General features: G+C 49.6%; 1 protein-coding gene across 1 annotated transcript; it reads left to right on the top strand.

Moving 5' to 3' along the window:
- Positions 1-1,926: 1,926 nt before the first annotated feature.
- LOC142413012 (alpha-2-macroglobulin-like protein 1) lies at positions 1,927-25,718 on the top strand. The gene is made up of 35 exons (XM_075509044.1): positions 1,927-1,985; positions 2,768-2,951; positions 3,909-4,071; positions 4,650-4,702; positions 6,762-6,782; positions 7,281-7,440; positions 7,887-7,971; positions 9,243-9,354; positions 10,384-10,498; positions 10,919-11,028; positions 11,523-11,690; positions 11,908-12,138; positions 12,798-12,861; positions 13,250-13,395; positions 13,690-13,839; positions 14,076-14,228; positions 15,229-15,313; positions 16,126-16,240; positions 16,929-17,154; positions 17,284-17,410; positions 17,990-18,111; positions 18,615-18,669; positions 19,289-19,372; positions 20,438-20,614; positions 20,755-20,836; positions 21,639-21,795; positions 22,035-22,109; positions 22,514-22,676; positions 23,095-23,309; positions 23,448-23,663; positions 23,776-23,900; positions 24,221-24,311; positions 25,062-25,130; positions 25,445-25,547; positions 25,678-25,718. The coding sequence occupies exons 1-35, from the start codon at positions 1,927-1,929 to the stop codon at positions 25,716-25,718; spliced, it is 4,302 nt and encodes a 1,433-aa protein (XP_075365159.1).
- The last annotated feature ends 1,886 nt before the right edge of the window (positions 25,719-27,604 follow it).

The following is a 27,604-nucleotide window of genomic DNA, read 5'->3' as shown; positions in this document are numbered from 1 at the left end:
CTGGGCCAAGTGACCAATGGGTCTGTGGGGTGGGGAAGGATCTCAGCACAAGACAGCAGCCAGGTACCGTGTGCCCTGCCACAAGTTCCAGTGGGTGAAGAGCCCTGCTAAGAGGTGCTCGCTTCCCGAGTGCCTCCTGGCCACCAGCTGCTGGTCACCATGCCGGTAATGGGAGACGGAGATGGGACTGAGTCAGATGAATCGTGCACACCAAGCCTGCGACTTTGTTTTTGCTGCTCCAACATTTATTTCATTTTGCTTCATTGGGGGTTGCATTGGGTTGATTGCTCAGGATGTGAGTTTCCAATCAGTGCTAAGTCCAGAACTTCAGAGGTGTTTGTGTGTCCGCTCTCACAAAACGGCTGCTGGAGTCAGTAGGAGCCAGGCCTTTCAATACCTTTGCCATTGTGAGCCCCTGTGCCATTACGCGGGATCTGGCTGTCCCCTGGACCTGCTGTGGATCTACTGTGAGCAAATAAATGTCAGCTGGGATTGTTCAGCCGGCACTGCCTGTACTTTTTGAGACCCACAGAAAGAAATGAAGGGCAGCCTAGTGTCGGAGAGTGATTCATGTTCTTGCTCCGGTTCCTGTTCCCTTGTTTATCCAGGTGCACTTACACCTTTTTCTCAACCGTTGGCACCAGCAGCTCTGAGCTAAACAAAGCCCGGGGGGGTTGGGGGTGGTGGTGTGGAGAAAAAGGAGAGAGAGGATTTGTATCTGACTGCTATGTGTGTGTGTGTGTGTGTGTGTGTGTGTAAAAAAAAAAAGTCCCAAACCCTAGTTTCCTTGTTATGCATCAGTCTTTCCTAAAGGAAAGGAAAATATTACTAGGCCCTACATATTTAAGAGCTCATTTTGGTACTGGAGGATAAATTAGTGGTGCATTTTGATATGAAATGGCCATTACACTAAAATAGAAGAACTTCCTTATTTTAAGGATAAGTAGTTTCAAGAACCAGATTTTCTTTTCAATTATGATAAGATACTCAGAGAAAAGTTCAGTATAATCGCTAGACTAACAGGTATAAAATTAGCATGCAGAAAGAAGCTCCCAAAGTAGATAGCGTGTGTTCCCATCACCTAGGGCTAGAGCCACAGCCTCTTGGTAGCTAGAGAAAACCCTGTAGGACTCAAGCTGTGCAGTTTTTGACCTGTCTTACCAATGTCCAACCCTCCTTTCCACCGGTGAGTGCGTGTGTAAGTTGGCCCTGAACTGGACCACTGAGGACTGTGTGATATAGCTGGAGTGAACAGCAGCTGTTAGATTTCCTCTTCAAACTGAAATACCTGTAGGTGAGGACTCCAGCTCTGCTGCTCTCTGTGCTCTCCTCCTGGGTAAGGCAGCATTCTGCGAAGGGGCAGAGCACTATGCATATATACTTATTTTGTACAAAGCCTGGTCTCCAGTTCAAGACTGAGACCTGCCTCGGGAGCTACAGAATCCAAAAGCTTGGGGACAGCATGACCACAAGAGCTCACCGTGAGCTCCAGCTGAGTGCACATGCCAAGGGGCCGTGGGACAATCCAGCTGGAGGCAAAACAATGGGACTGGGGCTGCAGCTGGCACAGGGAGCAGGGTCAGCGCAGTGAACAGGAAACAGGCTGTTGCTTAGCAAAATAAAAAGCAAATTTGTCTGAATGATGCTGGTCCATCCACAGGGGAGTAGGAGAGCAGAGAGGCTGGAGTCCAAAAAGACTTGGATTGGCTGGGGAACATCCTGAATGGTACAACCCTGTGCCTGTAGCACTATAAACACAGGAATGAGGCAGAAGAAGGAAACTTTGGGGCTCCTTGTCTGCTTCCTAGGAGAAACGGCAACAACAGCAGGTGGCCTGGAGACTTTGGAAGGAGAGAAGCTGCACCCTACCTTCTCTCCTGACCAGCCCTCCAGAGGAATCCACCTCTCTGGGGGTCTCTTATGAAAATGTGGACTCCCTTCCTCCTGAGCTGCCTGCTCTACACCCTGGGAATAGTGGCACAACCGTAAGTGCCATTTGAAAATCTAGTGATAGATAGTTGTGATGCTGAGGGAGGGGCCAGGATAGCAGGGAGAGAGCACGGGACCCTGTAAGTCATCTCCTGGAAGGGATAGACATGGGGTGGTATGCAGCATGCCACGAGCCTTGTTATGAACACAGGATCCTCCTGAAGGTGGGAACCTCTCTCACGGATATCGCTGCAGTACAAGAACTAGGTGAGGACTCGTGGTGGGAACAAGAAGAGTGAGGGACTGCAGTCTGAGGCAGCCTGAAGGGAAAGGTGTAGGATAAAGTGAAGGGCAAATGAAAAGGGCTGCAGGGCTGGGGTTGATTAAACAGGAACCAATCTGCTGCCAAGGTAGTTGAGGAGCCATCTCAAAGCAAGAAGGGCGAATCTTTTTCTGTTGAGGGGCTGGAGTGTTGCGTTTTCCATGTGTACTGGGAACACCTAAGAATGGTTCCCTTTGCAGAAGTAGAGATGATCTCTACTGTATATGTTTCTCTGGACTACTGTAGCATCCTCCAAAACCACGTACCCACCAGTGTGACCTGAGGTCACCTGAAAGCATTTCTCTTGTATTTATCTGAAATTAACTATATACCTTCCATCACCCCTGTGAGAGGTTCACACTCTCATTGTTAATCTGTCCCTCTCACTCCAGCAGAGCAGCACCTCCTGCCCTCAGAGCGGTGGTAAACCCTCCTGCTTCCTCACGCTATAGAGTATGAGTGCCAAGAGTGGGTGAGACTACTCCCAGAATGTGATGTCTTGTTTCCCCACTGCAGGAGGTACCTGATCATCATTCCAGCTGCACTGCCCTACCCTTCTTCTCAGAGGGTGTGCTTGGACCTCCGTGGGGTGGAGAAGCCTATTCGTGTGGCCTTAACTCTTGTGCATCCATCTGGCAACCTCAGCCTCTACCGCAAGGTCGTCCGGAACAACTGGATCTTCGAGTGCTCCAAATTTCAGGTCAGGATCATTCTTGGCAGGGACCTCTAGCTGGCAGCTCCCAGCATGCTCTTTTGGCTCGTGACTCCTCTCCAGAGAAATAGAGAATGAGGATGATGGGAGGAGAGAGGGCACGGAAAGAAGTGAATGCACAGTCAGGGGGAGTGTTTAGTGGGAGCCTGGTGTCTTTGCTCCCTGCCTTTGTCTGTCTGCATGATACTGTTCCTGCTAGGTATCTCACAATCCACCCTGGTGGCACACTGAAGGAAGGCTTGCCTGGCCAGGCACCAAAGGACTGAGGAGGACGGAGGTGCTTAGAAGCACCCAAATGGCAGCTAATTCTCTGCTCTGAGAAGGAAGCACTGTCACAGGGTGTCATTTGTGAATCGTGATGCAGGAATAGCCAGACTTTTCATCTCAGACAGCCTCCCATCATGTCTGCTTCCCTCCAAGCTTCCCTTTAAGGGCTGGAAAATGTGCCAGAGGACTAGGAAAGACATAGGAGGGCATGCACAGAAGCTCAGCACAGGTCTTTCTGATCTGCCAAACTCATGAACCTTATTTTCTTGGTTTGCACTGATGAATAAGAGTGGATTTCAGCCTCCATGACCTGCACACTCTAGGAAACAGATTTCTCATCAACGTAGACCTTTTCTTCCCTTGGGTTAAGTCTTCTCCATCTCGCTCTATGCAGGCTCTACAGGTGGCCCTGTGAAGGGGCAGACACAATTTCTGTGCCAGAACAGGCTCCCTTTTCCTCTTGTCCAAGATCTGTCCCAAGTGCAAAGGTGTTGTCCCCTGTGCTTCCATAGACACAGCCCTCAGCCACTGAGGGGAACCCTGTGCTGGCCTTCAAAGTAAGATGGAAAAGAGGCTGGCCTCACAGTGCAGCAGGAGCAAGGAGAAGAGCACTACTCTGATGCCATCTTGTCATCTCCTACTGCCTGCTAACCTGGTGGCTCCTCTTTTATGTCCTAGGTCCCCCAACCTGCAGGCAGACAGGAGGTGGGCACTGTCCACCTGCACATCTCCAATGGCCACTACTTCAGTGCAAATGAAGAGAAGCAAGTCCTGATCCGCAGGGCTGGCACAGGCACCTTCATCCAGATGGATAAACCCATCTATAACCCAGGACAGACAGGTGAGCACTGCATGGAGCACCCTGACAGTTCCCCTGCCTTGACCTGCCTGGACTTCGTTCCCAGTTTCCCATGAGTGCCGTACCGAGTGCTTTGTGCCCTGCAGCCTCCGTGAGGATTGAGGGGGAAGCTATCTGCTGCCTTCTGGAGTGATGTATCCATGCACCACATTTTAGGGGCGGGAGGGGACTGGAAGGGTCGGTTTCACATGCTCTAGGAGCAGAGCTGGCTTGGAAGAGGGGACGGACCTGAACGTGGTCGTCTTGGCCAGGGCCAGGTAGGACGGGTCTGCTCACACTGCAGACAAGGAAACATGAGGGTAGCTCTGGGCGTAGCCCGTGGGAAAGACCCTAAATTGTGAGGCTGGCTGCTGTGCTGCTGTGCTGCTGCTACACGTTTTGGGGGAAGAGTTGGTGAGCAGGGCTGAGCAAGGGGTAAAGGGGGGCTGCAGGGCAGGCGTGGGGCTGCCAGTAGGGCTGCGTGGGGAGCTGTGATTTTGGGGGGAGGCAACTGCAGGGCAAGTCCGTTCCCGAACACTCTTTATCTCTATAATGTGCTCTTCTCCATTTTCTTCCTTCAGTGAAATTCCGGATCGTGACGTTGACCGAAGATTTTGCTCCCGTTAACAGCAAGGTAAAGCCCCTCTAAGTGGAGGCGAGGAAGTCTCCAGGCTCCCTCTGTCAGTTCTGCCTCCTCTGCCAGCCCCGTGCCGTGGAGGCTGAGACAGTCCCAATGTCTGCAGCACCCAGGGCGGCCAACACCAACCCTCTACTAAACTAAACTGGAACAGCAGCGCCCGTTTGCCAACAGCTGTGCTGTTGCTCTCACAGGACGGCTGCTGGCCGGTGGGAGGCTTGGCGCTGCTGATGGCGTCTGGGGAGTGTGCCAGCGATCCCCGCTAGCTGAGTTAGCACAGGGCAGCCCAGGAGCTGCGTGCACCTGTGCCCCCGCCCCCCGCGCCAAAAAAACCAGGCAGGGCTTCTGGGGACATCTGCGGGCTGCTGGCCATGGGCACAATTACCAGACAAGTCGTGTATAGACCCTGCCAGACCCAAAGCTCCCCTCCGGCAGCTCTGGAAAGCTCAGCGCTTTGTGGAGCGTGTTGCACCTTAGGGAGGCAGGAGGGTCTGAAGCAAGCTGTGACACATCAGCAAAATCTTAAGAAAAATTAATTGATATGGAAAAGGATACACGTGAAGTGATCATAAAAAAAGAAAAGAGACAAAACAGTATAACCAAATTATACTGACTTGCTGCTGGCAGCAGCTCATTCTCCCCATGTCAAGGGAGTGAGAAGTTGCCAGAGACTTGCATATGTGCTAGCCAGGAAACTGCAAGACTAGCATCTTTCTACGGTAAGCAATTATACCTGCAGCCAGCAGCTATAGCTATTTCACACTCCTCTGTCCTCAGGCAATTTAAGGAGAGCCAACAGGAATTCATGCCATGACAGATAAATACGGAAGGGCACACGTGAGCAGAGTTGGATCAAATCCCTCTAGACTGAAATAAAGGGAGAGATCCTTCCAGCTTCTTTATTGCTGGCTTCATTTCCTCTTCTTTGAGTTATTGGTGAGGGCCTAGGATCATGCACTCCTTTATCCTCCCAACAGAGAAGTCATATGTCTTATATTAGTTAGATCATAGAGTAAACAATACACTTGCTTCCACGCCTACAGTTGGTTCATGAAGATATTTGACCATAAATGTTTGAAGTCTATCTGCGAGTGTAAGTAAATCAGTGTTATAACTGTTAATAATGCTGTGATGAAAATTCAAAAAAGGTCATGCTTAACCAAAGCTATTATGAGGCTTGAATGCACTGCAGCATTAAAGCTATAATAATTAGATGAGTTGGAGATAACATGGGTGCCGTTCACCAGCGTGTTTAGTTTTAGCATTGACATTAGATTCAAATTACAAAAATAGTTAACCTTCACATTTTTTTTAAGTGAAAACAGAGCTGCCTATGATAACTTTCATGAAAGCTTAGAATGATGAATCATGTGAATTACATGTGGCCTTCTGTTTACAGTCCAGTTACTCTCCCAAGCCCCTGCTCCTGCCTCCTTATGCCTTGTGCTCCCAAATCACATGTCCTTCACCACTGCTGCCTCCTGACTGATAGCTGCAGTGATATAAGAACAAAGAGAGAATTAATAGGCCTAGAAGGGCTGAAGTATGTCCTTCTTTGTTCCTCCCTGTTACTGTCAGCTGCAGTCAGCAGTAATTCGTGTCTCGAAGCCTTACCTCCTAGGCCAGGGATTTTACAGGAAGATGTGGGGTGTATTATTCCTATAGGTGATGCAGTTTTGCTAATTCTTGGGATTTATGTTAAAAAACTGGCACCTTTTAATATTTGTGAACTTGGGATGATGGTATTTGTGAGTCTACTTTTCTCCTTTTTTTTTATAGTAAATTCTAGCTTTCACAGCTGTAGAATATCAAAGTGCATCTTGAAAATTCAGGGATCAAAAAGCAAATCCAAAGAATAGCACAGATTTTTGTGTTACGTATTTTCCTTACTATTTCAAAGCCATTCTCCTGGTGTTGGTAGGATCAAGCTCCTTGTATTGTAATGTTTGGGACTGGCGGTGTTGTCACAGCACACGGACAAGGTGGGTAAGATAAGTTTATATGCAGGTTGCTATGTCATGCCAGTTTCTGACATTGCTGTCTGTTTGCTTTGCAGTACTCCGTGGTGGAAGTCCAGGTGGGTGTTTCAGACTCCTCAGGTGTTATGAGGAAAGGTACTTCAGTATGGATAATACCTAGTCTTACTGAGTCACGTTACTTTTCTTAGGGTCTGTGTATACACATGCACATGCATACTCTATCCACATCCTTCTTGTTAACAAGCATTGAGGATCCAAAGGGTTCAGCTTCCATCCATTTCTACATCCAGGAATGCCAGCCAGGCTTTAGCTAACTCTTACAGTTCATCTTTACAGAGGACTGGAGAGTCTAAGTGTCAGGACCTTTCATACCTTCCTTTTCAATGGCAGTACAGAGTAGCGTAACCCTGGGTGGGTTGGGTTCACCTCTGTTGATGCTCCAGCACTCAGGTCACTTCAGCACCATCTGGGGAAAAAACAGCAGGAACCTGTGAAAGCCTCTGGAATCTCTGAAATGCCTTTGAATCCAGTGGGCTGGGTAGAGAATAGCAGGTGTTGCTGATGATTGCCTCTTCTTTACTTCCCTCGGACTGCAGGACCCAAACCAAAACCGTATTGGCCAGTGGCTGGATGTGAGACCAAAACAGGGCATTGCGGACCTCTCTTTCCAGTTAGCTGCCGAACTCTCTCTGGGGACTTACACCATCAGTGTGGTGAAACCAAAAGTGTCCAGTACCTTTAAGGTGGAGGAACATGGTAAGATGGAGTATGGAGAACAAAGAATGGGATGCAAAAAGTTGCTTGTTTCTGTCTGTATAACAATGTATAGCCAAATACTATAAACTAAGATTTACCATCTGAGAGCTAGGATTAAACACAAATCTATAGCATATAGCATGGCCAATATCAGAAATGAACACAAGGGAGACTGTGCTTGAGATTCCTGGAGAACGTATGTGCTAAGAACTAGGCTGGCACAGAGTGAAAATACACTAAAGGCCTCTGCGAGACTGTTCGTATATTGGGGGGAAAAGGGGATTCTTTCTTTGATTTCCCTGTTCTTAATTAGTCCTTGCTTTTACCTCATGAACACGTTCCTTCATGGGACTCCAGCCTGACATGAACACACTCTTGCCTTTTGTGATCCCATGTCTAGGTAGTCTGTTGCCTTTGATGGAGTAACTCTGTGGTTTTTGTTCCAGTGTTGCAAAAGTTTGATGTTTTCTTCGAGGGACCAGCTCAGATTTATGCTTCAGATAAAACTTTCCCACTTCGTGCGTGTGGCAGGTAAGGAGGATGTTCAGGGGAAAGAGCTCATCAAAACTGTGTCTTTCCTTCCGTATGTCTCCTATCTCTTGAATCCATCAAGGAGAAGTGGCTCAAGAAGGGCCAAACACAGTTGTTCCTTTCAAAGAATCCCAAATAGCGCAAGAGTCAAACTGATGGCTTCTTCCTTGGGGAAGAGGTACACGAGCCACACTTGGGACAGACCATCCAGCTCTAGGGAGACTTGTCTAGGCAAGTGATACCCTGCTCTGGAAGCTTCATAACCTTAGAAGGTTATGCTGTTCCTTCTCACTTACACACTGCTGAGCTTATTACCTTCTTATAAGGAACAGATGGGTTTCTCTAGTTATATAGTCATTAGCAAAGACTGAGCAGATGAGGGTGTGAAGGAAGGCATGACCTCAGATGGTATAAGCACAAAGGAGGAAGGAGAATGATCTGCAAAGCACTTTGTAGACAGATAAAAGGGGGTGAGCTCATTTGTATTTGGGGCTGGATTGTCTGGAGACTTTTGTTGTCTCTTTGCTGCTGGTCTGACATAATTTCTCACTAACTGGGACATTTAAAATTAGACCATATGAAGCTCTACTAGAAAACAGTACAGCACTCTGCATTCCCAGGATGGGTCATAGATGTCTTCCTGTTACTGATACTGTCAGGAGCATTGCTCCAAAGGGAAAGCCAGAGAGGAGTCAAAGCAGGGAAATGCAGCAAGGCAGGCAGGGGAAATCTGCACTGACAGTCTGCACTGACAAGGGCACACGTCTGCTGTACCTTGCAAAAAACAGCAGAGCAGGTCTGATGATGGAAATGAGTCCAGACCATGAGATAAGCCCATAGTAAGGCAGGTTTGAGGTCACTCTGTAGCTCTGTCACTGCCATACCATGCACTTGGTGTTGCTGTCTGCATAGACACAGGTTTCTGCTGCTTTCACACCTGAGCTAATGTCTCCACTGGGTGTTGCTCCATGCTGCGTGGACACATCAGCTCAGGTCAGCTCTCAGTGTCTGCCTGCAATTCCAGGACAGCAAGCACCCAGAAGTGGGAGAGCTTTGGAGAGTGTGGGTCCTTTCCCATCTGTGCTTTTTTTCTGCCTCTGTTGGACACAGGGCTGTGCTGTTCCACTCCCCAAGTACACAACGTGCTATATTTTCACCAGCTTACCAGCTGCATTATGACCTTCATCAGGAAGGCTACCTGTGTGGAGCAATGTGCTCAGCAAAATACACAGTACCTCTGCTCAGCAGCTCCTCTGGTGTTCTGCCTGCAGGTACAGCTACGGGAAAGCAGTGCAAGGGACCATGCGGGTGACTTTGTGCCAGAAGGCAAGGAGGCATCCTCAAAATACCAGCAAGGACATCTGTAGGGAATACAGTGGTCCGGTGAGTAAAATCCTGGGAGATACATGGGTAGTGAAGGAGCACCACGCAGGACCGAGCGTCAACAGCTGAGTGAACAGAATGAACTGCTATGTAGGGAAGGTTTGCCAATCTCTGTAATGTATATGTAGACTAATAAGTAATTGTTTTTATTCAGTTAATGCAATTATTGTTGCCCAGAGCAACTAAGAAGCCTTTACCCCCAGAAGTTCTTCTTTGTAACTTTGCTTATTAATGATAGGGGATAGAAAAGAGGAATTCAGCAGAAAGATTTAGAGTTCTGTTCTTTTCTGGAAAGAAGCATAACTTGGCAGAAATTCATGCAGTCTAAGAAACAGCAATTAATAGAGCTTACTCAGGTGCAAAATTACCGTGTTAAGGTGAACCTGCCCTGGAGCTGCCCAAGGACACTAACGTATGGTGGAGACGTGGTTAATTCCATAGCCAAATCACACGGTGGCTTTTATACTTTATTTTCTCTTTTTATATATTTATATAGTACATATTTTTGTATTTTCCTTATTACATCTTTCCATTCCTAACAAAGTATTTCATAGCTGGGCTCTTCCCTTGTACATATATGGTTGAAAACTTTTCATGCTTTATGATTTGTCATTATGACTTGTTACGTTAGTTGTAATCTTCCAGCTCTGGAAATGATTTGCTACTTTGAATTTTTGTTTGATTCTGGAGTTCTTCTAGCTAGATCTATTAAAATACTCATATATTTGCTCTGTGATCCAGTTAGTGCAGTCTCCAGTTTTCTGCTAAAGCTGGAAAGTTGCCAACATTGTAACTTTGACAAAACTGTGATGTGTGTTTTGTTTTATATTTCTACAATATGAATTGCGCATATTCATGCATATAAAATAGAAAATACAGAATTTTAAATGTGAACCATATCTATCTATATATGAGTCTGCATTATTACTTGTTGCAGTCAACAGTTATGACAGAATGACTAATACCTTGTACTTCTGACTTCTTCCCTTCTCCCCAGCCCCAAATAATATCTACAACTTCCTATTGCAGACCATGAGCAAGGGATGCTTCACCCCTTCTGTAAGCACATCAGTCTTCAACCTGGCTCCCAGCGAGGAAGACGGCAAGCTCTATGCAGAGGCCTCTCTCCTGGAGATGGGCACAGGTACCCGGGGGGTCAGCAGAGTAGGTGCATGGGTGAGAGGGACCATTCTGGGGGTGTGAGGGTCAGAGTGGGCACACTTCCCCCTCTCCTCCAGCTGGTACTGGGACCATCACAGGCCATGGAGAGCAGTCCTGCCTGAGGAACTTACTGTGCCCATGGAGAGCTACTCTGCCAGCAGCAGGCAGATGCGGTGTGGCTGGGAGTGTGGTCTGTGAGGCCACAAAAGGGCTTGGAGACATCTTAACTAAAGAAGGAGCTGCCCCAGGAACAGCCTCCAAACCTTGAAGGGTGCTGGTGTCGGGAAGGAATTTTGAGACACTTTGCTTAGAGAGGCTGGGAATAACAAAATGAGATTAAACTAGGGTGTGGTAGTCACCTCCGATACTGATCCTGCTTCCCTTGCACTCTGCATTCCAACAGGGGTGCAGATCAACGCCTCCAGCCAAATCCTCATCTCCAGGACAGCTGCAAGGGCAGTGTTTGAGACACCAAATGCATATTACATCCCTGGAGTACCCTACAGGGGGAAGGTGATTTTTTCCCTTGCTTCTTCCCTCCCCATCATTTGCCAAGGAATTTAATGCCTAGTAAATTTTGCTGACCCAAACCATTTTCTATTCCTCAGAGTACTTTACCTTGCAGTGTGTCACATTACTTGACAGTGCGGCTCCAGTTTCTGCATTTCAGATTCCCTGATGTGTTTACACCTCCAGCTTCTGCTGAGAGCGATGAGTGATGTCTCAGCAGGGATGCTGGGATGCAAGGATGTCTCAGCTGTTGGCTAGGAGATGAGCTCCTCATGCTATAGCCACATACACCTTTTGGAGCGGATAAGTTTTAATCACTCTCAGCTTAGCTTTAGAGATGAGGGAGTTTTATAGGTCTCCTGTCTTTCTGGGGCCAGACTGAAGTTAAGGCTACCTACACAGGAGGCTCTATGTTTGTCAGAGGGAGGAAGGTTTTGGGTGTGACACTGGAAGAAATATCTGACTTTGGCTTTTCTGCCTCACCCTGTTGTCATCAGATTAAGCTTCAGGATCACTATGGAAATGGTATGAAAAACAGAAAAGTTTATCTCGTGATAAAGTTCATGAGGCGTCGGCTTATCAAAACATACATCACAGATGGCAGTGGAATAGCATCATTCAACCTGGACACAACTGCCTGGAACAGCTCATCAGTCTCTTTGGAGGTAAATCCCACCTCTGCATACGGGAAAGTGAGAATCCTTGAGCTGTGCCAGTGCTCCCCACTCCTGCCCTGGAGCCCCCCTGCCAGCTCCCCACACAGCTCTGCCTGTGCAGAGCCAGCAGGAAGGCACCAAACAACAGCCTTTTCCCAAACCAAGCTGACGACATCCTAACAAAGCACTGAAGCATGAAACTCTTGATTTCTGTGTCCCCTCTCAGGGAAGGTTCACACTGGAGGATCTCACGCACGCACCTCGAAAAACGGACTTCAGTTACACAAACGCTTACCATCACCTCCAGCCCTTCCATGTCACAACCAAGAGCTTCCTGGACATACACCCACTCACAGAAACACTGCCTTGTGGGCTGAAGCAGAATGTCCAGGTGACCTTCACGCTCAGTCGGGATGACCTGGGAGAAGACACCAGCCGTATAGGTTTTGCATATTATGTGAGTAAGGGTAGTAGAGAACCTGGGGGGAAAGGCTGCCCTGATGGGACCAGACCCCAATGAAATGTTGAGGGAGTAATTTAGATCATCCCTGGAGGGATGACAGGAAAAACTTGTTCTTGGAGAACGGGGTGAACACTACACCCAGTAGAGCTCAGCCTGGCCACAGTGTGATCCAGGTATCGGGGCCCCAGTCACCTCCATGGATGGGAGGAGGCTTCTGCCTTTGCAGCCCATCATCCCCTTAGCCTCTGCCAAGGCTGCAGCGGGAATTGTCTTGTGCAGAGTCTGCTGTCAAACTCTTCTCCCTTTAAAACTGGATGGGAGAATCACTTTTTCACTCTGGTTATCAAACAGCTGCTCAGTGGAAATGTCTTTTGGTCTGGTCTGGAGACCTGCCTACTAGAGGGGAAATGCCTTATCTCCAGTGAACCTACTACCCATCCGTTGTCCTATCTGCCAGACCAGAATCTCATGTGTTAAGGCTTCTCCTCCAACACTGTGATGTCTCCAAATCTGCTGGACCCGAGGTGTGGGGTTGGATTGGACCCATAGTTTATTTCTGAGGTTGCTCAGGAGAGCAAGATACACATGGGTGAGTGTGACTGCACTCTGGTGGCAAACAGCAGCCTGCTCATCGCTTGTCCCTCCTCTCGCAGGTCACTGGGAAGGCTGGAATTGTTGTCAGGGGCCAAAGGAGTGTCCAGGTCGGGAAGCTGAACAGTAAGTCTGTGGCAGCTGGACAACGGGAAACAGTTGCGCCTGGTGGGTTTCTAGGTCGGACAGTGAGAGTTGCCAGAGTTTCTCCCAGATTCCCTGAATTTCTAGGTCCTGGGCAGTCAGCGAACAGGACAGAGAGAGGCTGCGGAAGCAATAGTGTCAGCTGGAAGAGGCCGAAAAGACAGAACGAGGGAAACAATGACGGGAAGAGAGACTGGGAGGACCTGTGGGAAGATGGAGCACAAGGGGTCAGAGAATGGAGGGAGAGGGCAGACAGAGCAACAGCAGGAATTGGTTTGACATTGTGGGATTAAAAAGCAGAAGAAAGAAGGAGGGCAGAAGGAGATCTCGGTGGGGCTGTGATGAAAACACTTTGCCTTTCCTTCCTCAGTGTTGAAGGGCTCCTTCTCCATCCCTTTGACCTTCACTGCTGACTTCACCCCATCACCTTCCTTAGTGGTGTACACCATCTTCCCCAGTGGAGGGGTAACAGCTGACAGCATCCGTTTTGATGTTGCCTTGTGCTTTGAAAACCAGGTGAGACTCACTCCTGTGGCTGGGGGAGAGCTGACAGGCAGGAGTCAGCAGGCCTGAGGGAAGGAGACCCTCAGATCCTTCAAAGAGAGAACTGGGGAGAAAAGAGGAAGGGGATGTCTGCAGCACAGTGCCCGGGGACCAGGAAAGCTTCAACAGTGACTTCTGTTCATAGCAGTGGCTGAGCAGGGAAGACTCCAGCTGGTCTTCCTCTTTCTGTCTGTGTTGCCTGTCTGTCAGCCTCCTCACCCTTCTTTCTCTCTTTTTCATATTTCCTTTCCTGGTGTGTTGCTCGAGGTCAAGGTAGAGTTCCCAGCTAAAGAAGCCCACCCAGGGTCAACAGTGCAGCTCCGACTGCAGGCAGCCCCTGGCTCCCTCTGTGCAGTACAGGCAGTGGATGAAAACATGTTCTTCGCGAGACCAGAGAGCGAGCTGACCAGACAAATGGTGAGTGTCTGTGCAACCAGCCAAAAACCAGGAGTGGCAGATGGGCTGGGGGAGGCAGGCAGGGGCTGTGGCAAGGGGAGCTGGAGGCTAGTGGATGAGGAGGTCTTTGTGTGGAGGAGAAAGCAGGGCCTGCCTAGGGGGATGGGCAGGAACAGATATGCATAGGGGACGGTGGAGTGAACATCTGGAGGTATCTGCTCCTTGCCCGATTCTTCCCTGCCTGTGAGTTTCCCTAGGTCTATGGTTTGTTCCCTGCTGCCTACCGACATGGATACCCTGCCCAAGTAGAAGAGCATTCAGATCACTGTGTTCAGCCCCAGTCCACGTCACCTCTGCTACAAGGGAAGACACAGCATTCCTTTCAGCCTGACATCTTTAACCTCTTCCGGGTAATCACCTCATGACTTTTTGCAGAGCTGTTGAAATTATGAGCACCTGAGATCTCTTTCTCCCCAAGCAGTCTGAGAAGGCCTTGCCTTCTCCAGACAGCCCCTGCTGTCTGTCCTGACCTAGCCGTGCTCTCTTAAGAGACATACAAACCCATTATGAGTATGAACACCTGTATTCCCCTCCACAGATACAGAAAGCAAGATGATGAGATCCTGGACCAGCAAAACCCAGCTTTTTGGGCTTGGGAGTCAGGTCCTGGGCTGTGTCCTGTTTGTCTACAGTATTAGAGAAAAGAGAGATGGGGAGTGATCCCAAGCATTAGACCACAGATCGTTGACATGGCTTAGTTGTTAGCCTGCTCTCTGGCACTGTTTTGGGCTGTTCCCAGGCAGATCTGTTGGTGTCTTTAAGGCAGATCTCCTCTAGAAAGGACTAACCTTAAGCAGCATGGACACAAGACAGGCAGTGCCATTTGGCCTTGGACCTGGGGATCAGACCTTGTCCTCTTTTATTTAGCACTAGAGGCACATCCTAGGAGGCTCTTTCACAGCACAGGGACATCTCTTGTGTTTGTGGACAGGCCCATGTCACAGCCCCAGGGGCTGAATGGGGGGTGTGCTCCCCGTCACACCTCTGTATGACTTCAAGGGGCAGACTTCATCCAGCTGTTCCCTCCAGCGTGCATGAGGGCACGGGGCAGGACACTGACACCTCTCCTCTGTGCCCTTGCTACTGGAAATGTGTTGAGAGGAGCAAGACATCCCCGTGTCCCCCAGAAGAGAGGTGGTGGTTTAGTGACCTCCTGAGAAAGAAGGGATCGGGGAGGCTGTGCCATGCCTCCCTCAGTACTGTGTCTGCTTGGCCCAGTGCTACTCTGGGCTGCCCAGGCACCAGGCTGTCCTGGCCCCAATGGTTTTCAGAGTCATTTTGAAGAACAGTGGCTGCTCTTCCCCACTCACAGATGCTTTTCTGCCTCCCCTGCCCTCCTCTTCCTAACAGAACATGGGGCTGAAAATCTTCTCAAACCTTGTAATCAAGAAGCCGTCTCAGTGCTTTCATCGGGTGGATAGGAAGCTGACCATGGGTGAGCTGCACTTTCAGCCTACCTGCGACATGAGGTCACCCAGATGGAAGAGCCCTCTGATCTCTGGGGTTTGCTGGTGGTGGATACTGGCTCTCTGAAGAGTAATGGGTGCTGCTGCCACAGCCTAGCTGCCCGGTCCACCAGCCTTGGCAGGAATGACCCAGTCCCTATAAAAAGGGCTCTGAAGCATGTCACTACCTGGATGTTCCCTGACATTAAAGGATGGCATTCCCTTGCCTGGCGCAGACAAACACGAGCATGGGCCAGGATCTGTTTCCCAGTGACTACCCCACAGGCTGTGCTGAGACCTGGCTTCTGTCTCCATCTGCAGCTGCAGGGACAGTCACTTCCTTCCTCTATGTCTCAGTTTGTACTAGATAATCATACTAAGCTGGCTCACACACCTGCTGATATTTAAAACATTGCTTGCAGAGGGCTGTGAGTTTTCTGCAGACAAGCAAACAGTACTGTGATTCACAGAATTACAGAAGTGTTGGTTAAAATGGCTCTCTGAAGGTCCCTAGTCTCCTTAGCACCAACTCTGGGTCAGGTCAGCAAGGGGCTTTGTCTAACCAAGCCTTGGAAAACTTGCAGCCAGCTCACTGCAAGCTGATTCTCCTGTTACCTCTCTCTCTTCCCTTCCTATTTTCCCTCTCCTACCAAATCACCCCACACCCTTGTGTTTTCCTCTGCCAGACTCTTCCCACGTGTCTCCTACTGCTTGCTTTGCCTCTTGCCCCAGTGCTAGGATGTCTATCATAGGCATGGTTCACCTCTCCCACTCTGGTGGGACTCCTTATTCTTTCTTTCAGGGGGGCCTTCTACAGAAGACCAAAGAATCACTAAAGAACAACCCCAATTTACATCCCATGGAAGACATCACCACTATTTCCCTGAAACTTGGATCTGGAATCTGTTCTCTGTTGGGTAAGTAATGCCAGATTTACAAATGGACAGAAGGATGATCCCTTTGTTATTGAGTCTTGGCTGACTTGCATGCAAAAGTCCAGCCATAGGTGTAAAGAGAGGTCTGCATGTGAATTTTGTGGCTCTTTCCTGCATTTGTAGTGAGTCAAACTGAAGGACTAGTAGACTTTGAGGTGCAGAACTGAAGTCTACACAGGTTTAGAGAAGGGCAATACACTTCAAGACCAAACCACCAAGTATCTTCTCTTCACTATCACACTCTACTAACTTGTCAACACTCAACCAGCTAAATTTGTAGCCCCTGTTGCCTTAGGGTTCATCAGTCATGCCTGACTGATGAATCAGCACTCAGGAGGATATGGTGCTGCTGCTTTCCAGAACATCATGCTGTTGACTGACATCACGCTGTTGACTGAGTGTACAGAGCTGGAATGCTCGGGCAGTGTCTTGCTCAGGAGAAGGGTATAAAGCCATTACTGATGGCATTGAAGCAGGGTTTATGGCTTTAGGGAAGAAATTGCTGAGAGCTGCCTTGCTGTGAGCCACTGGAGCAGAAGTCATTGGTAATATATCAGAGGTTGATCAGAGCATGAGGACCTGCATAGCCTCCCTCATCCAGGGCCATGAGCCCTCTCCATTGCAGTGGAGTGGGATGAATTTCTTCATGCAAGTGCTCTCTTCCTCTCAGCTCCAATGGCAGCAGGAGTTTCCCAGTTGCAGCACCTGCTGCTGCCGCAGAGTGGAAAGTTAAGACGTTCTGCTTGGCTGGGAGGGGATTTGGCCTTGCCCCGGCCACGAGCCTCAGAACAGTCCAGCCCTTCTTCATGGATGTGACGCTGCCATATTCTGTCATCCGAGGAGAGACCTTTGTGCTGAAAGCTACTGTCTTCAGCTACCTGCAGCAGTGCATACAGGTGTGTGCCTGTGCCACAGGTGACACTGTGTGGGACAGACCTACCATGCCCTCCAGTTTTAGAGCGCGTTGTGCCAAGCCATCTCTCCTGAGTTGCCCAGTCACTCGCCTGCATCTGTCATTCCCTCAGATCCATGTGGCCCTGGCTAAATCCTCAGACTTCCAGGTGGAGCCATGCCGGACCTGCAGGGACAGGGAGTGTCTGTGTGCAGAGGAGTCCAAGACCTTCACGTGGAATGTGACAGCAGTCCAGCTGGGTATGGCAGCAAAAATGGGAGCGGTGACGGGGAACCCTAAAACTGAAGTGAAGAGGGAGTGGGAGGCAGCTGGCAGAGCCTTGCCTCCTCTGGATCCTGAAGTTTGTTCTTAGTGGTTCAAGCGTGTGATCCATTGTGTCTGCTTTCTTTCTCTCTTCTTAGACAGGCTCATCAGAGAGGGCAGGAACTGAATGGGTGGCATGGAGAACTCTTGAAGAGATGGCTGTGGGACCAACTGGGGAAGAAGGGGCTGCATGAATGTGGGTGGGGGAACCTTGTATTGCTGTCCTTTATATGCAATGGGAAGGGGACACTGGGGTCCAAGAGGCTGCTGGACCTTCTGTTGTTACAGTCATATGTAGTGCAATGAAGTCACTGTTGGTGAGGCATTTCCTAGTTCCCTCATGCTTCGGGTGTCTGAACAAGCCATCAGTACTGGCTGACTCATCTTTACCAGCCAAACCACTGAGGCTATGCAGACCAGGCACCCGAAGCATCTCAGACCACTATCATTTAAAGCAAGTTGACTCAATTTGGCCACAGGTATAAGAAACAGGCTCTGTTCAATTTATTTGCTAGGGATTCTGAATATCACACTGAGGATAGAGGTACTGGACACCACACCACGCTGTGGGGGCAGGAAGCCCTTGCCAGCTACCATGAGGCGGAGGCATACGCTCGTCAAACACTTGCTGGTCCGGGTCAGTATGAGAGCAAGCTTGCTTTCTCTCTGAATATCCCTGCCCCTGGGGGAAGGGAGGCTGAGCTGGGCTAAATGGTTTTCTCTCCTCATTTTTTGGCCAGCATTAGCCTACCAAGGCTGTGGCTCAGTTTGCTTTGTCCCCCCCAGGACCTAGCCCAGCCTATTCCCTTCTTGCGGTACTCTTTCTTGAGCTGCATTCATACACCATGCCTGTGTTTCTCCCTGTACCTTTCCCTGCTCAATCACCCATTGTACATGAGCTTTTGTATATGCTCACTGACCAGAGAGCCCCGTCCCTCAGGCTTGCTCTTGCTCTCTTGAGCAGTGAAGCAGGCAACTTCAGTGCAGACCTGCCAAAGTTGAGGAGGATGGAGTCCCTGACAGGCTGGGGACTAACCACTGAATCCAGACCTGAACTTACTCTGAAATTTTACTGCTGTTTGTGAATTTTGTGTGTAATCTTGTTTCTCCTGTCCCATGTTCATGTTCCTGCCCTGGCAGCCAGAAGGTGTTTTAGTGGAGAAGTCTTACAGCTCCTTTCTGTGCCCGAGAGGAGGTATGTGGACAGCCTGAGTGGGTCCTGCAGCCTGAAATAACTAGACCTGAGAGTAGGACTAAAGTGTGGGAGGTCTGATGAAAGAATGTTTTCAAATGATTTTTCACATAGGAAATTTAACTTCCTATTAGACAGGAAAGAACAAGAAATATTACTTCCACATGTGCTGTCCTACTGAATTTGCCACTGAGTATAGGTGGCAAAATCCTGCTCGGTAGTCTCCTTCCCACACTGCAGCCTCCGGGCATTGCTGGGGCTTGAGAGTCACCAGTGAGAGCTGCTCCAACAGTCCCACCCTGTCCCTGCAGCATTGCAAGTCTCTCCAGGATGTGCCCCTGCTGAGTGACAACCAGCTGTGATGCTTGTGAAGCTTATGAAGTGTAGTGAATTGAGTTGTGAAGCTTGGTGAACCCTCAGCCTGGCCAGCAGCTCTCATCTCTCTTCTAATCTGAAGTTTCCAGGCGATAGAGCTTGGTGTGATGACTGGGACAGACTGTAGGGAGCAGTCTGTGTGAGCGAGATGTAGGCAGTGTCCCATTTATCTGTGCCAGTCTTGTCGCTCTAGTTAGATCCACTTGGCTTGATTTTTCATGCTACAGCTTTATCCTGTCGTTATCAGGAAACATGGCCGAAGAACCCGTGTCCCTTCGCCTCCCTGACAATGTAGTAAAGGGATCTGCCAGGGCTTCCATTTCCATCTCAGGTAAGCGATTTCTATTGCGGGCTCACTGACTGCTGTTACAGATGCGACAAGGCTTAACTTGGTGATGGTGTCAGGGGATCCATTCGACATGAAACTGCTCAAAAGAGAGGATGCTGTATTTCTATTTTCTGCAAGATTTGCCAACACCAGGCTTTCAGATTTTTGGATTAGCACTTAGGCTTTCATGGGAAAACTAATCTGCAAAGGAGAATCCTTATTTTTCTAGCTAGGACTTTGGAGCAGAGACTCTAGGCCATTATTTTTACTGAGACTTTGGGACCTTGGCTAGTTCTGTGTAGCTACAATCAGCAAAGCTCATAACCATCTTGTTTCCCTGTTAAGTTTTGCTGCTACAACAGAAGCTCTTGGAGAGAAGAAGTCATTCTCAGCATTACTAAGTTGCAAAAGAACACTTTGGAGAGGCTACTGGGACCACACACTCCCACCATTCAATACACTTCTTTGCACTGGGCTCATTTGCCCCCATGCCAGAATTGGTATGAAGCCAGGCCTGGCATAATTAGCCATAGGTATTAGGCAACAGAGCCGCAACGGAGGAAACTGAATACAAGGTTTTTCTGGCTGGCTGGAGGACATATGGACACCTTCACACCATCTGACTAGCACCCCTGCTTGGCTTACTGACATTTTGATGCTTGACATATGGCCAGGTAGAACAGGCCTGGCTAAAGACCAGAAACATCTCAACCTTTCCCTGAGTGCTTTTATATTTGTCTGTCTGTATGACACACACTGAGCAACTGCAGCTCTGCTCATATGCAGCTCTGCTCATAGCCTTTTACAAATAGTACTTCAGACTGCAAAAGCTGATAAGGGAAAGTTCCTCAGGGACTCCGTAGTGTGGTCACCCTGCATGATGATGCCAGACTGGGAAGAGGCAAAACAGTCACCACTCTCCATCCTGCACTCTGTTGTTTACTCCTCTTTCCTCCTCTCCCCAGTGTTTTCCTCCTGTGCTGAGATAAAACACTATTATCCACTGCCTGGCTGAGAAGCACCTCAAATCGTACTTACACTTGCTTTGTTTCTTACACCCTTGCGTAGGTGACCTCATGGGGACAGCACTGCAGAACCTGGACCGTCTGGTGCAGATGCCCCACGGCTGTGGGGAGCAGAACATGGTGCTGTTTGCCCCCATTGTCTATGTGCTGCAGTACCTGGAGAAGACGAGGCAGCTGACCCCTGAGATCAAGGAGAGGGCAACAAGATTCCTGCGCAATGGCAAGTACAACAGACCCACCTTGCTCCTCTGCCTTCCCCTTTGTCCAGCCTACCAATAGCTCTTGCCCTTGCACTCGCTCTGTCAATGTTGGCCCCTCTGTGTTACTGTGCTCTATTAATCACTGTTCCCACCTCCCCAGGGTACCAGATGCAGCTTCTTTATAGGCACAGAGATGGGTCCTACAGTGTCTTTGGGCAGCAGGATGTGGAAGGGAACACTTGGTAAGCATTGCAAATATCCCTCACTCCTGATTTTTCCTGTCTGAGCCAGAGCAGCTAATGTGCCTGGGAAAGCTGATAGGATGGGTGTTCCCTCTTTTGGATGGAGACCCCAGGAGGTCTCTGGCAGGGAGACAGATTGAGGAACTTGAACCACTTGAAAAAGCAGTGAGGCAGGGCAGCAGAGTTTCTGGGAAAGTGGAACAACAAAGATGTGGTCCCAGGTGGTGGGAGGTCCTTTTTTGCCTCTATGGCCCTGCTGTTGCCCCACAGACAACACCAGGTTCTGCTGGTGGTGTCCCAGCAGCCAAGATAGGTACATACTGACTGGAGGTAGATCAGGGAGGAGCAATAAAAAATCATTTCCCCAGGGAGGGCATTGCTTGGGAGAGTTTGAAAGAGCTGCATTGGCCCAGCTTGACCCTGTGGTGTCTGGGCTGGGAGAAATGGAGAAAGGAAGGGAGGAAGAAAATGGGGAATTCAAGATTGTCTCTAGGTATTTGGGGGAGATGAAGTGTATTGGGTAAAAGTAGAAGGGGTAAGAGGTTTTTCACCTGTGAAATGACTGGGTAAAGCAGTAGTACATGAGCAGTACACTTATGGAGCCAGGCTGAGGGAGAGGAGCCACTTGGGTCCTGTGGATCATATCCACTTTTAGCTTGCCTTTCTGTACGGAAATAACTCTTTTTTTTTTTGGCACCCCACTATGTCAGTGTTAACTTCAGGGACAAGCACCAGGAGGCCTTTGACTTTCTCTTTGCCTTTTTTGTGTTTCTTTTTCTCTCACAACTCATCCTCTTCCTAGGCTGACAGCTTTTGTAGTCAAGAGTTTCGGCCAAGCCAGAAAATACATCTATGTAGATGACAAGAATGTCCAGGATGCCCTACACTGGCTAGAGCAAAACCAGCTCCCCAGTGACTGCTTTGCCACCAAAGGGAGCCTCTTTCACTCCTCTTTAAAGGTAAATGAGGGCCAAGCCAGGCAGCACAGCTGGGGAATGGCTGAACAGATGTTGTGACAGCAAAAGATTGTGGGATCCCAAAGGATCCCGGAAAATCATTCCTGCAACCCATGCAACCAGCCTCAAGGAGAGCAGAGTATGGGGTGGGGAACAGGAAAGGAATGCTTTTCCTTCTGGGGAGTCACTGCCTGCACCCTGCAAACACCACTTAGAGAATGAAAGGTGCATTCCCTTCACAGGGCAGCGTGGATGATGAAATCTCCCTGGGGGCGTATGTCGCTGCAGCACTGCTGGAGCTGGGTCAGCCTCTGAAGGTGAGCACGCTCCTGCTCCCTCCTGCTCTCCTGTACGCTCCCACGCCTGGGCACCGCTGTGGGGATACGTCAGCTCATAATGCTGGCATCCTCCAGGCCAGGAACAGGTAGGGAGCTGCCGGGAGGGAGCCAAAGTTTGGCCAAACTGTGAAGTCATTCCTCAAAAGAGACAGTGCTGTAAAACTGGCATGGTGCCATAGTGTTTGGTGGCTATGGCTCCCAGCGCACACTGGGGCTGCACTGCCTGTTTTCTCAAAAGAGCGTGTAATTTAATGGGTTCCTCTGGAGCTAAATCAGGAAGACATAGTCCGGCTCCCTGGAATGAGCTCCCCTGCCCCCTCTTTTGCTCCTGTCCAGAAAGTTTGTCCAGGAGAGTTTGGCATGTGTCTCTTCTCCCAATGCAGGGCAAGCTCATGCAGACTACCCTCCGCTGTCTGCAGCAGGCAGTTCACAACATCACCAACATCTACACAGAAGCCGTGCTAGCCTATGCCTTTGCCCTGGCTGGGGACTATGAGACAACCCAGGAGCTGCTGTACAAACTGGAGGAACAGGCCATCAAATCAGGTGCTGACTGCTGTCGGGGTGATGCTTCTCGTTCACCTACTGGGATCCGAATTAACGTATGCCCAGCTAGAGCAGTTAAAAATGACATATGTATTTGTACATATTCCTTGTATTTGTGCAGTAACTGCACTGTGTGACTGAAAATACAGTAAGTTATTTCACAAGCTGTGAGGGCGACTTATCAGAAAGAGTTTCCTCAGCCTGGAGGATTTCAAGACCCTCTTGAGGAAGGAGGTAGGAATCTGTGAGCTTGAGCTAAGACCGGATGAAGCCCTGGAGAATAAACTGAAGAAAGCGATCCTGGCCTGAGTACAAGGAATGAGCTGAAGGAACCCTGAAAGCATTCTGGCTTTTGTTTCCTGTGAACCCCCAATTATGTCCTCTCCAGATAGCCTGCATGCTCCTTTTCCTTCTGCAGGAGGACAAATCCACTGGAGCCCCAAGCCAAGCTCTCCAGCTTCCACAGACTTCTGGCCTGGTACTCAGTCAGTGGACATAGAGTTGACAGCCTACGTGCTCCTGGCATACCTCTCTAAGCCACGGGTGCATGCAGGTGACATGACAACTGCAGCTGGTATTGTGGCGTGGCTGACCCGGCAGCAGAACGCCTACGGGGGCTTTGCCTCCACCCAGGTAACAAGTAGCTCCCTGTGGATTGATATACTTTTGCACCTGAGGTTGGCAGGGTGAGTCCTCCCGAGGTCTTCCTGCTCCAAGTCGGCTTCACTAGAGCTGATGCTTTCAGAGGGGTGACTGTCTTTCCCTCTCTAGGACACAGTTGTTGCCTTGCAAGCCTTAGCAAAATACGCAGCAAGGACATTCAGCACATCGGGCCAGGCGCTTGTGAGGGTGAAGTCCCAGAGGGGCTTTGGGAAGGCTTTCCAAGTCAACCACCAGAAGCGGCTGCTGGTGCAGCAGGCAGCACTGACAGAGGTCCCGGGGCAGTTCCTAGTGCAGGTCCACGGCAGCAGCTGTGTCTTTGCTCAGGTGAGGTGGTGGGACGAGCGTGGGAGAGAGGAGAGGTGGAGGAGTCTGCCTCTTCTCCCTGCATGAGATCATGCCTGGCCTGACTTTCCCCCTCCTGGTCCTCGCCCTGCAGACAGTGCTGAGGTACCACGAGCCTCCCCCACGGGCTGCTGTAACCTTCACTCTGCGTGTCAACACAGAGCTGACCAACTGTAGCCAGGCCAATGCACGTGTCCTCACCATCCGCATCCTTGCCAGGTGACCCCAAGGGTTGTTTCCTCCTCCAGCAAGACCTACTGTGCTTGGGGACAGCAGCCGGGAAAGCCTCAGGGCTGCAATGGAGGGACCCAGCACTTGGGGGCGGACAGGATAGAGGGTGAATTTGGTAGGTGGAAGGGGTGGGGAAGGAAGGTGCTGGCTGCCTCCTGTGAGAGGGAGCAGTGGCTACCATGCCCCCAGTCCCAGGTGGGCTACCTGGCTCAGGGTCCTGCACACAGGGTATGGTGGTGGAGGGAAGGGGGGCTGGGAGGGCACTATTCTCACAGGGTCAGACCCTCTGACTGTTTCTCCTTCTTCAGCTACATCGGGAGCAGAGTCACATCCAACATGGTGATTGTGGAGGTCTCCCTGCTGTCTGGATTCATCCTGGCTCCCGGGTCCAGGGTGTTGGTAAGGACTTTGGAATAAAAAAAAAAGCAGCTGTGGTGAATGGGTCCCACCTGCTTACTCCTATTGGGAGCTCTTCATTTCAGGCCATGAGGTAACTAAATTAGCAGGGGCCCTTTGCTGTTGTAATTGAACCAAAAGCTCATTTCTGTACAGGGCCCGCAAGGGTTGGCTACAGGAGATTAGAGGTGGTTCAGCTTCTCCCACTGACACTATTCTGCCTTGGGCCAGGAACAAAATGTGCTGCTGGGTGTGCTAAACACCAGGATTTGTTTGCCAGAAATTCTAAGACAATATTTCTTAGAGAGACTCTAGTTCTAGCCAAAATTTTTTTTTCTTCCAATTAAGCCATAAAACTGAAAGATTAATTATTTGCACAGCCCCCAGGCAGGTCTTTAAGAGCAGTCTAGCAGTCAGTGAGATGAGATAACAAGAATCTTTACTGGTGCCTGCACCTGTTTGCTGACCAATGCACCAGTCCTATGTACTATTCACACAGCCTTTTGCCCCCAGAGTGGGAGATTGCTCTAACTGAGCAGGGACAGCATAGTTCATCCCCGAGGTGCTCACAAGGGATGTCCAGGAGGGACTACCAAAGATACAACCACTAAAACCCCTATGTGTGAGAAAGACACAGTTCCACACAGAGTCCAGCTCCACACCATCCCTTCAATACGACAGTGGGTCCCTCGGGACAGGAAACCCTAAGGAAAGTGCTCACAAATTTCCTTGTGTTATTGTTTCCTGTCCCAGCTGGAGTGCAGAACCATCGTTAAGAAAATAGAAGTGAAAGCTGATGTGGTCTACATTTATCTGGAGAAGGTAAGTGGGAACAAAAACATTTGGTTTGGCACAGCAAGAGCAAGAGGCCAGAGGACAAGGAGCTGTGTGAGAAGCCCAAGGCTGGGCTAGGCATGAGGAAAGAGTACTGGTAGAACTGTGAGCAGAGGAAGCTTGCCCAATTTCATTGTCATTGGGTTAGCATTTGCTATTCCTCACACATACTCCATTTCTAAAATCCAGAATCTTTGATGGATTAGAGAGATTTAGTGCAGGAAAACATTCAAGCTAGGGAAGATGAAGATGCAATGACTTCTTTCTCCCCTTTCTTGCTAATTTCTTTCCACCTCCACAAGCTGAACGATGAATCTCAGACTTTTATTCTGCAACTGGAACAAGTAATTCAGATGAAGAACCTGAAACCGGCCAGCATCAAAATCTATGATTACTACCAGCCAGGTGGGTTGCAGATTCCCTCCTACTCTGGGGTTGGGACCTGGGTTCCTAGTTCTCTGGCTAGGAAAAGATGTGCACTCTTCTCTGTGTGCATGCATGTGTGTGTAATCGACTTCCTCATTTCCTTTTGCAGAGGAGCGAGCCTTGGCTGACTACAGTGCTGTCTGTAGTTGAGGTAGGCAGCAAGTCCCTGTGTGATACAAACAGTGGCATCAGGAAATGGTGGGTCTTGGGTGGGAGAGAGGGAATGTAAGCAATCGAAGATGGGAAGGAGGATGGTAATCAGTGGAGAGCATATATCCAGCTAGAAAGAGGAACTGGCAGTTGCCTGTGGCTAGGTGTGTGGAGCTAGGATGGGGGCTCTTTTGCAGCCAGGGAGGCAGCTGGAAGGCTCTGGTGGAAGGCGGAGACAGGGACAGCGTCTCTCAAAATGAGAATGAGGAAGGAAGAGCTGAGCATCACGTGGAGTGCAAATGCAGAGCTATAGCAGCCTGTGCTAACAAGGGCCCTCAGATCTGGACACGGCTCCATTCCCTCCACCCCCCACTATTTTAATTGCAGGGTAGGAAAGGGGGATTCAGGGAGCCAAAGGAGCAAGCTGAAGCTATGAAGATGTAATATTTTGTCTTGTGGAGTGACATACGCAGCTGCCAGAAGGGGGATGGCTTGTTAGTAGTAGCCTGAAGCCAGGACAGGTCTGGAGAAGTCCCTTCTGGAAGGATAAGACAGAATCTTGACACGGTACATGCTGTATCCTGACACCATCCCACAGAGAGAGTGCTGCCTAGGGATCTGCCTACAGAGCCGCCCTCACTACTAGCCAAGACAAGGCCTGATGATAGCCATGGAGGGACTGGATGATGCCCTCCTTGTTTGTCTTACCTTCTGTCCCCACAATTGAACAGGGTTCCTCAGAAAGGGGTGGAGGAGCTCCCAAATTTGTGATAAAGGAAAGGAGAGGAACTGCCACACCATGACTCCTGCTTTTGCCCAATATTTCAGGTTGGGCACTGAACGGAAGGAAGTTCCCCAGCTGGGACACAGCCCACATTAAAGTTGAGCCCATGTGGTCCTGTGCCTGAGTGGATGGACTGAGGGATCACAACAGTCCAGCAGTTGTGCCTGCACTGTGAGGGCCTGGGTTGGGGTGTGGGGGGGTGTCACATGTCTAGTACACACCTGGGAAGAAGAATTAAAGTAAGCATGATCCCTGACCTTGCCACCGTTGTGCCAGTTGTTGATGATGTTGCCCATGAAGATACCATTTCTGCCATTGCCAATGGACAAACCTTCTAGCTCCTCTATTGCTCTCTCCTCATGCTTCCCATGGTTTCTCCTAATACTTCCTGCAGTAGGACTCAGGCAGCTTTGGAGTACAAGATGCAACTGAACATGCTGTGACAGCTGTATCTCCTGTGCCCTTCCTGCAAGCTCCTGTGCCATCAGCTCTTCTTTGAAGCAGCCTCCACATAGTAATGCAGTGCATTGAGACTCTAGCCCCTCACATCCCCTCAGCAGTACAGCCTTGCCAATTGCTCTTGATAAAGGTCTCTAAATGCAACTGTTGGCCAAAGGAACTGTTGAACATATTCCAGCTCTCCCTTGCCTTCAGCTCCAGCTTGTGTGATGGTCACCTCGCCCAGGTACCAACTCTACCTTGATGCATGGTCTACCTCCTCCTGTGCAAGCCCGCTACTGGAGGGGCAGAGTTTTGCATGTGTATGTGTACATGTACATGCATACACAGAGCAGAGGTGAAGAAATTATTTTTCCCAAGTGCTCTTAAATGCAATTTTCCTGGTTTGGGAGAAAAACAGTAAACCTGAATAATCACTCAATCAGACAGTTCTAGTCTCCTGACTTTTAATAAGATGCCAGGCACTGTCTGAGCCTTTCAGAAACTAACTGCTCAGCAGGAGTTTCAATTGCTTCTCATCTCCATGTGGTGGCTGTTGGCAGGGGTGGCAAAGGACTGATGGACAGAGACTGCAGAGGATGGGTCTGTCCTTGTTCCTGTGAAGACAACAAAGGACAAAAAAAATCTGTTCCTAAAGTATTAA

This window comes from Mycteria americana, chromosome 1 (assembly GCF_035582795.1).
Source record: "Mycteria americana isolate JAX WOST 10 ecotype Jacksonville Zoo and Gardens chromosome 1, USCA_MyAme_1.0, whole genome shotgun sequence".
NCBI classification, from domain to species: Eukaryota; Metazoa; Chordata; class Aves; order Ciconiiformes; family Ciconiidae; genus Mycteria; species Mycteria americana.
The sequence above is the reverse complement of the archived record's forward strand: the minus strand, read 5'-3'. Positions and strand labels throughout refer to the sequence as shown.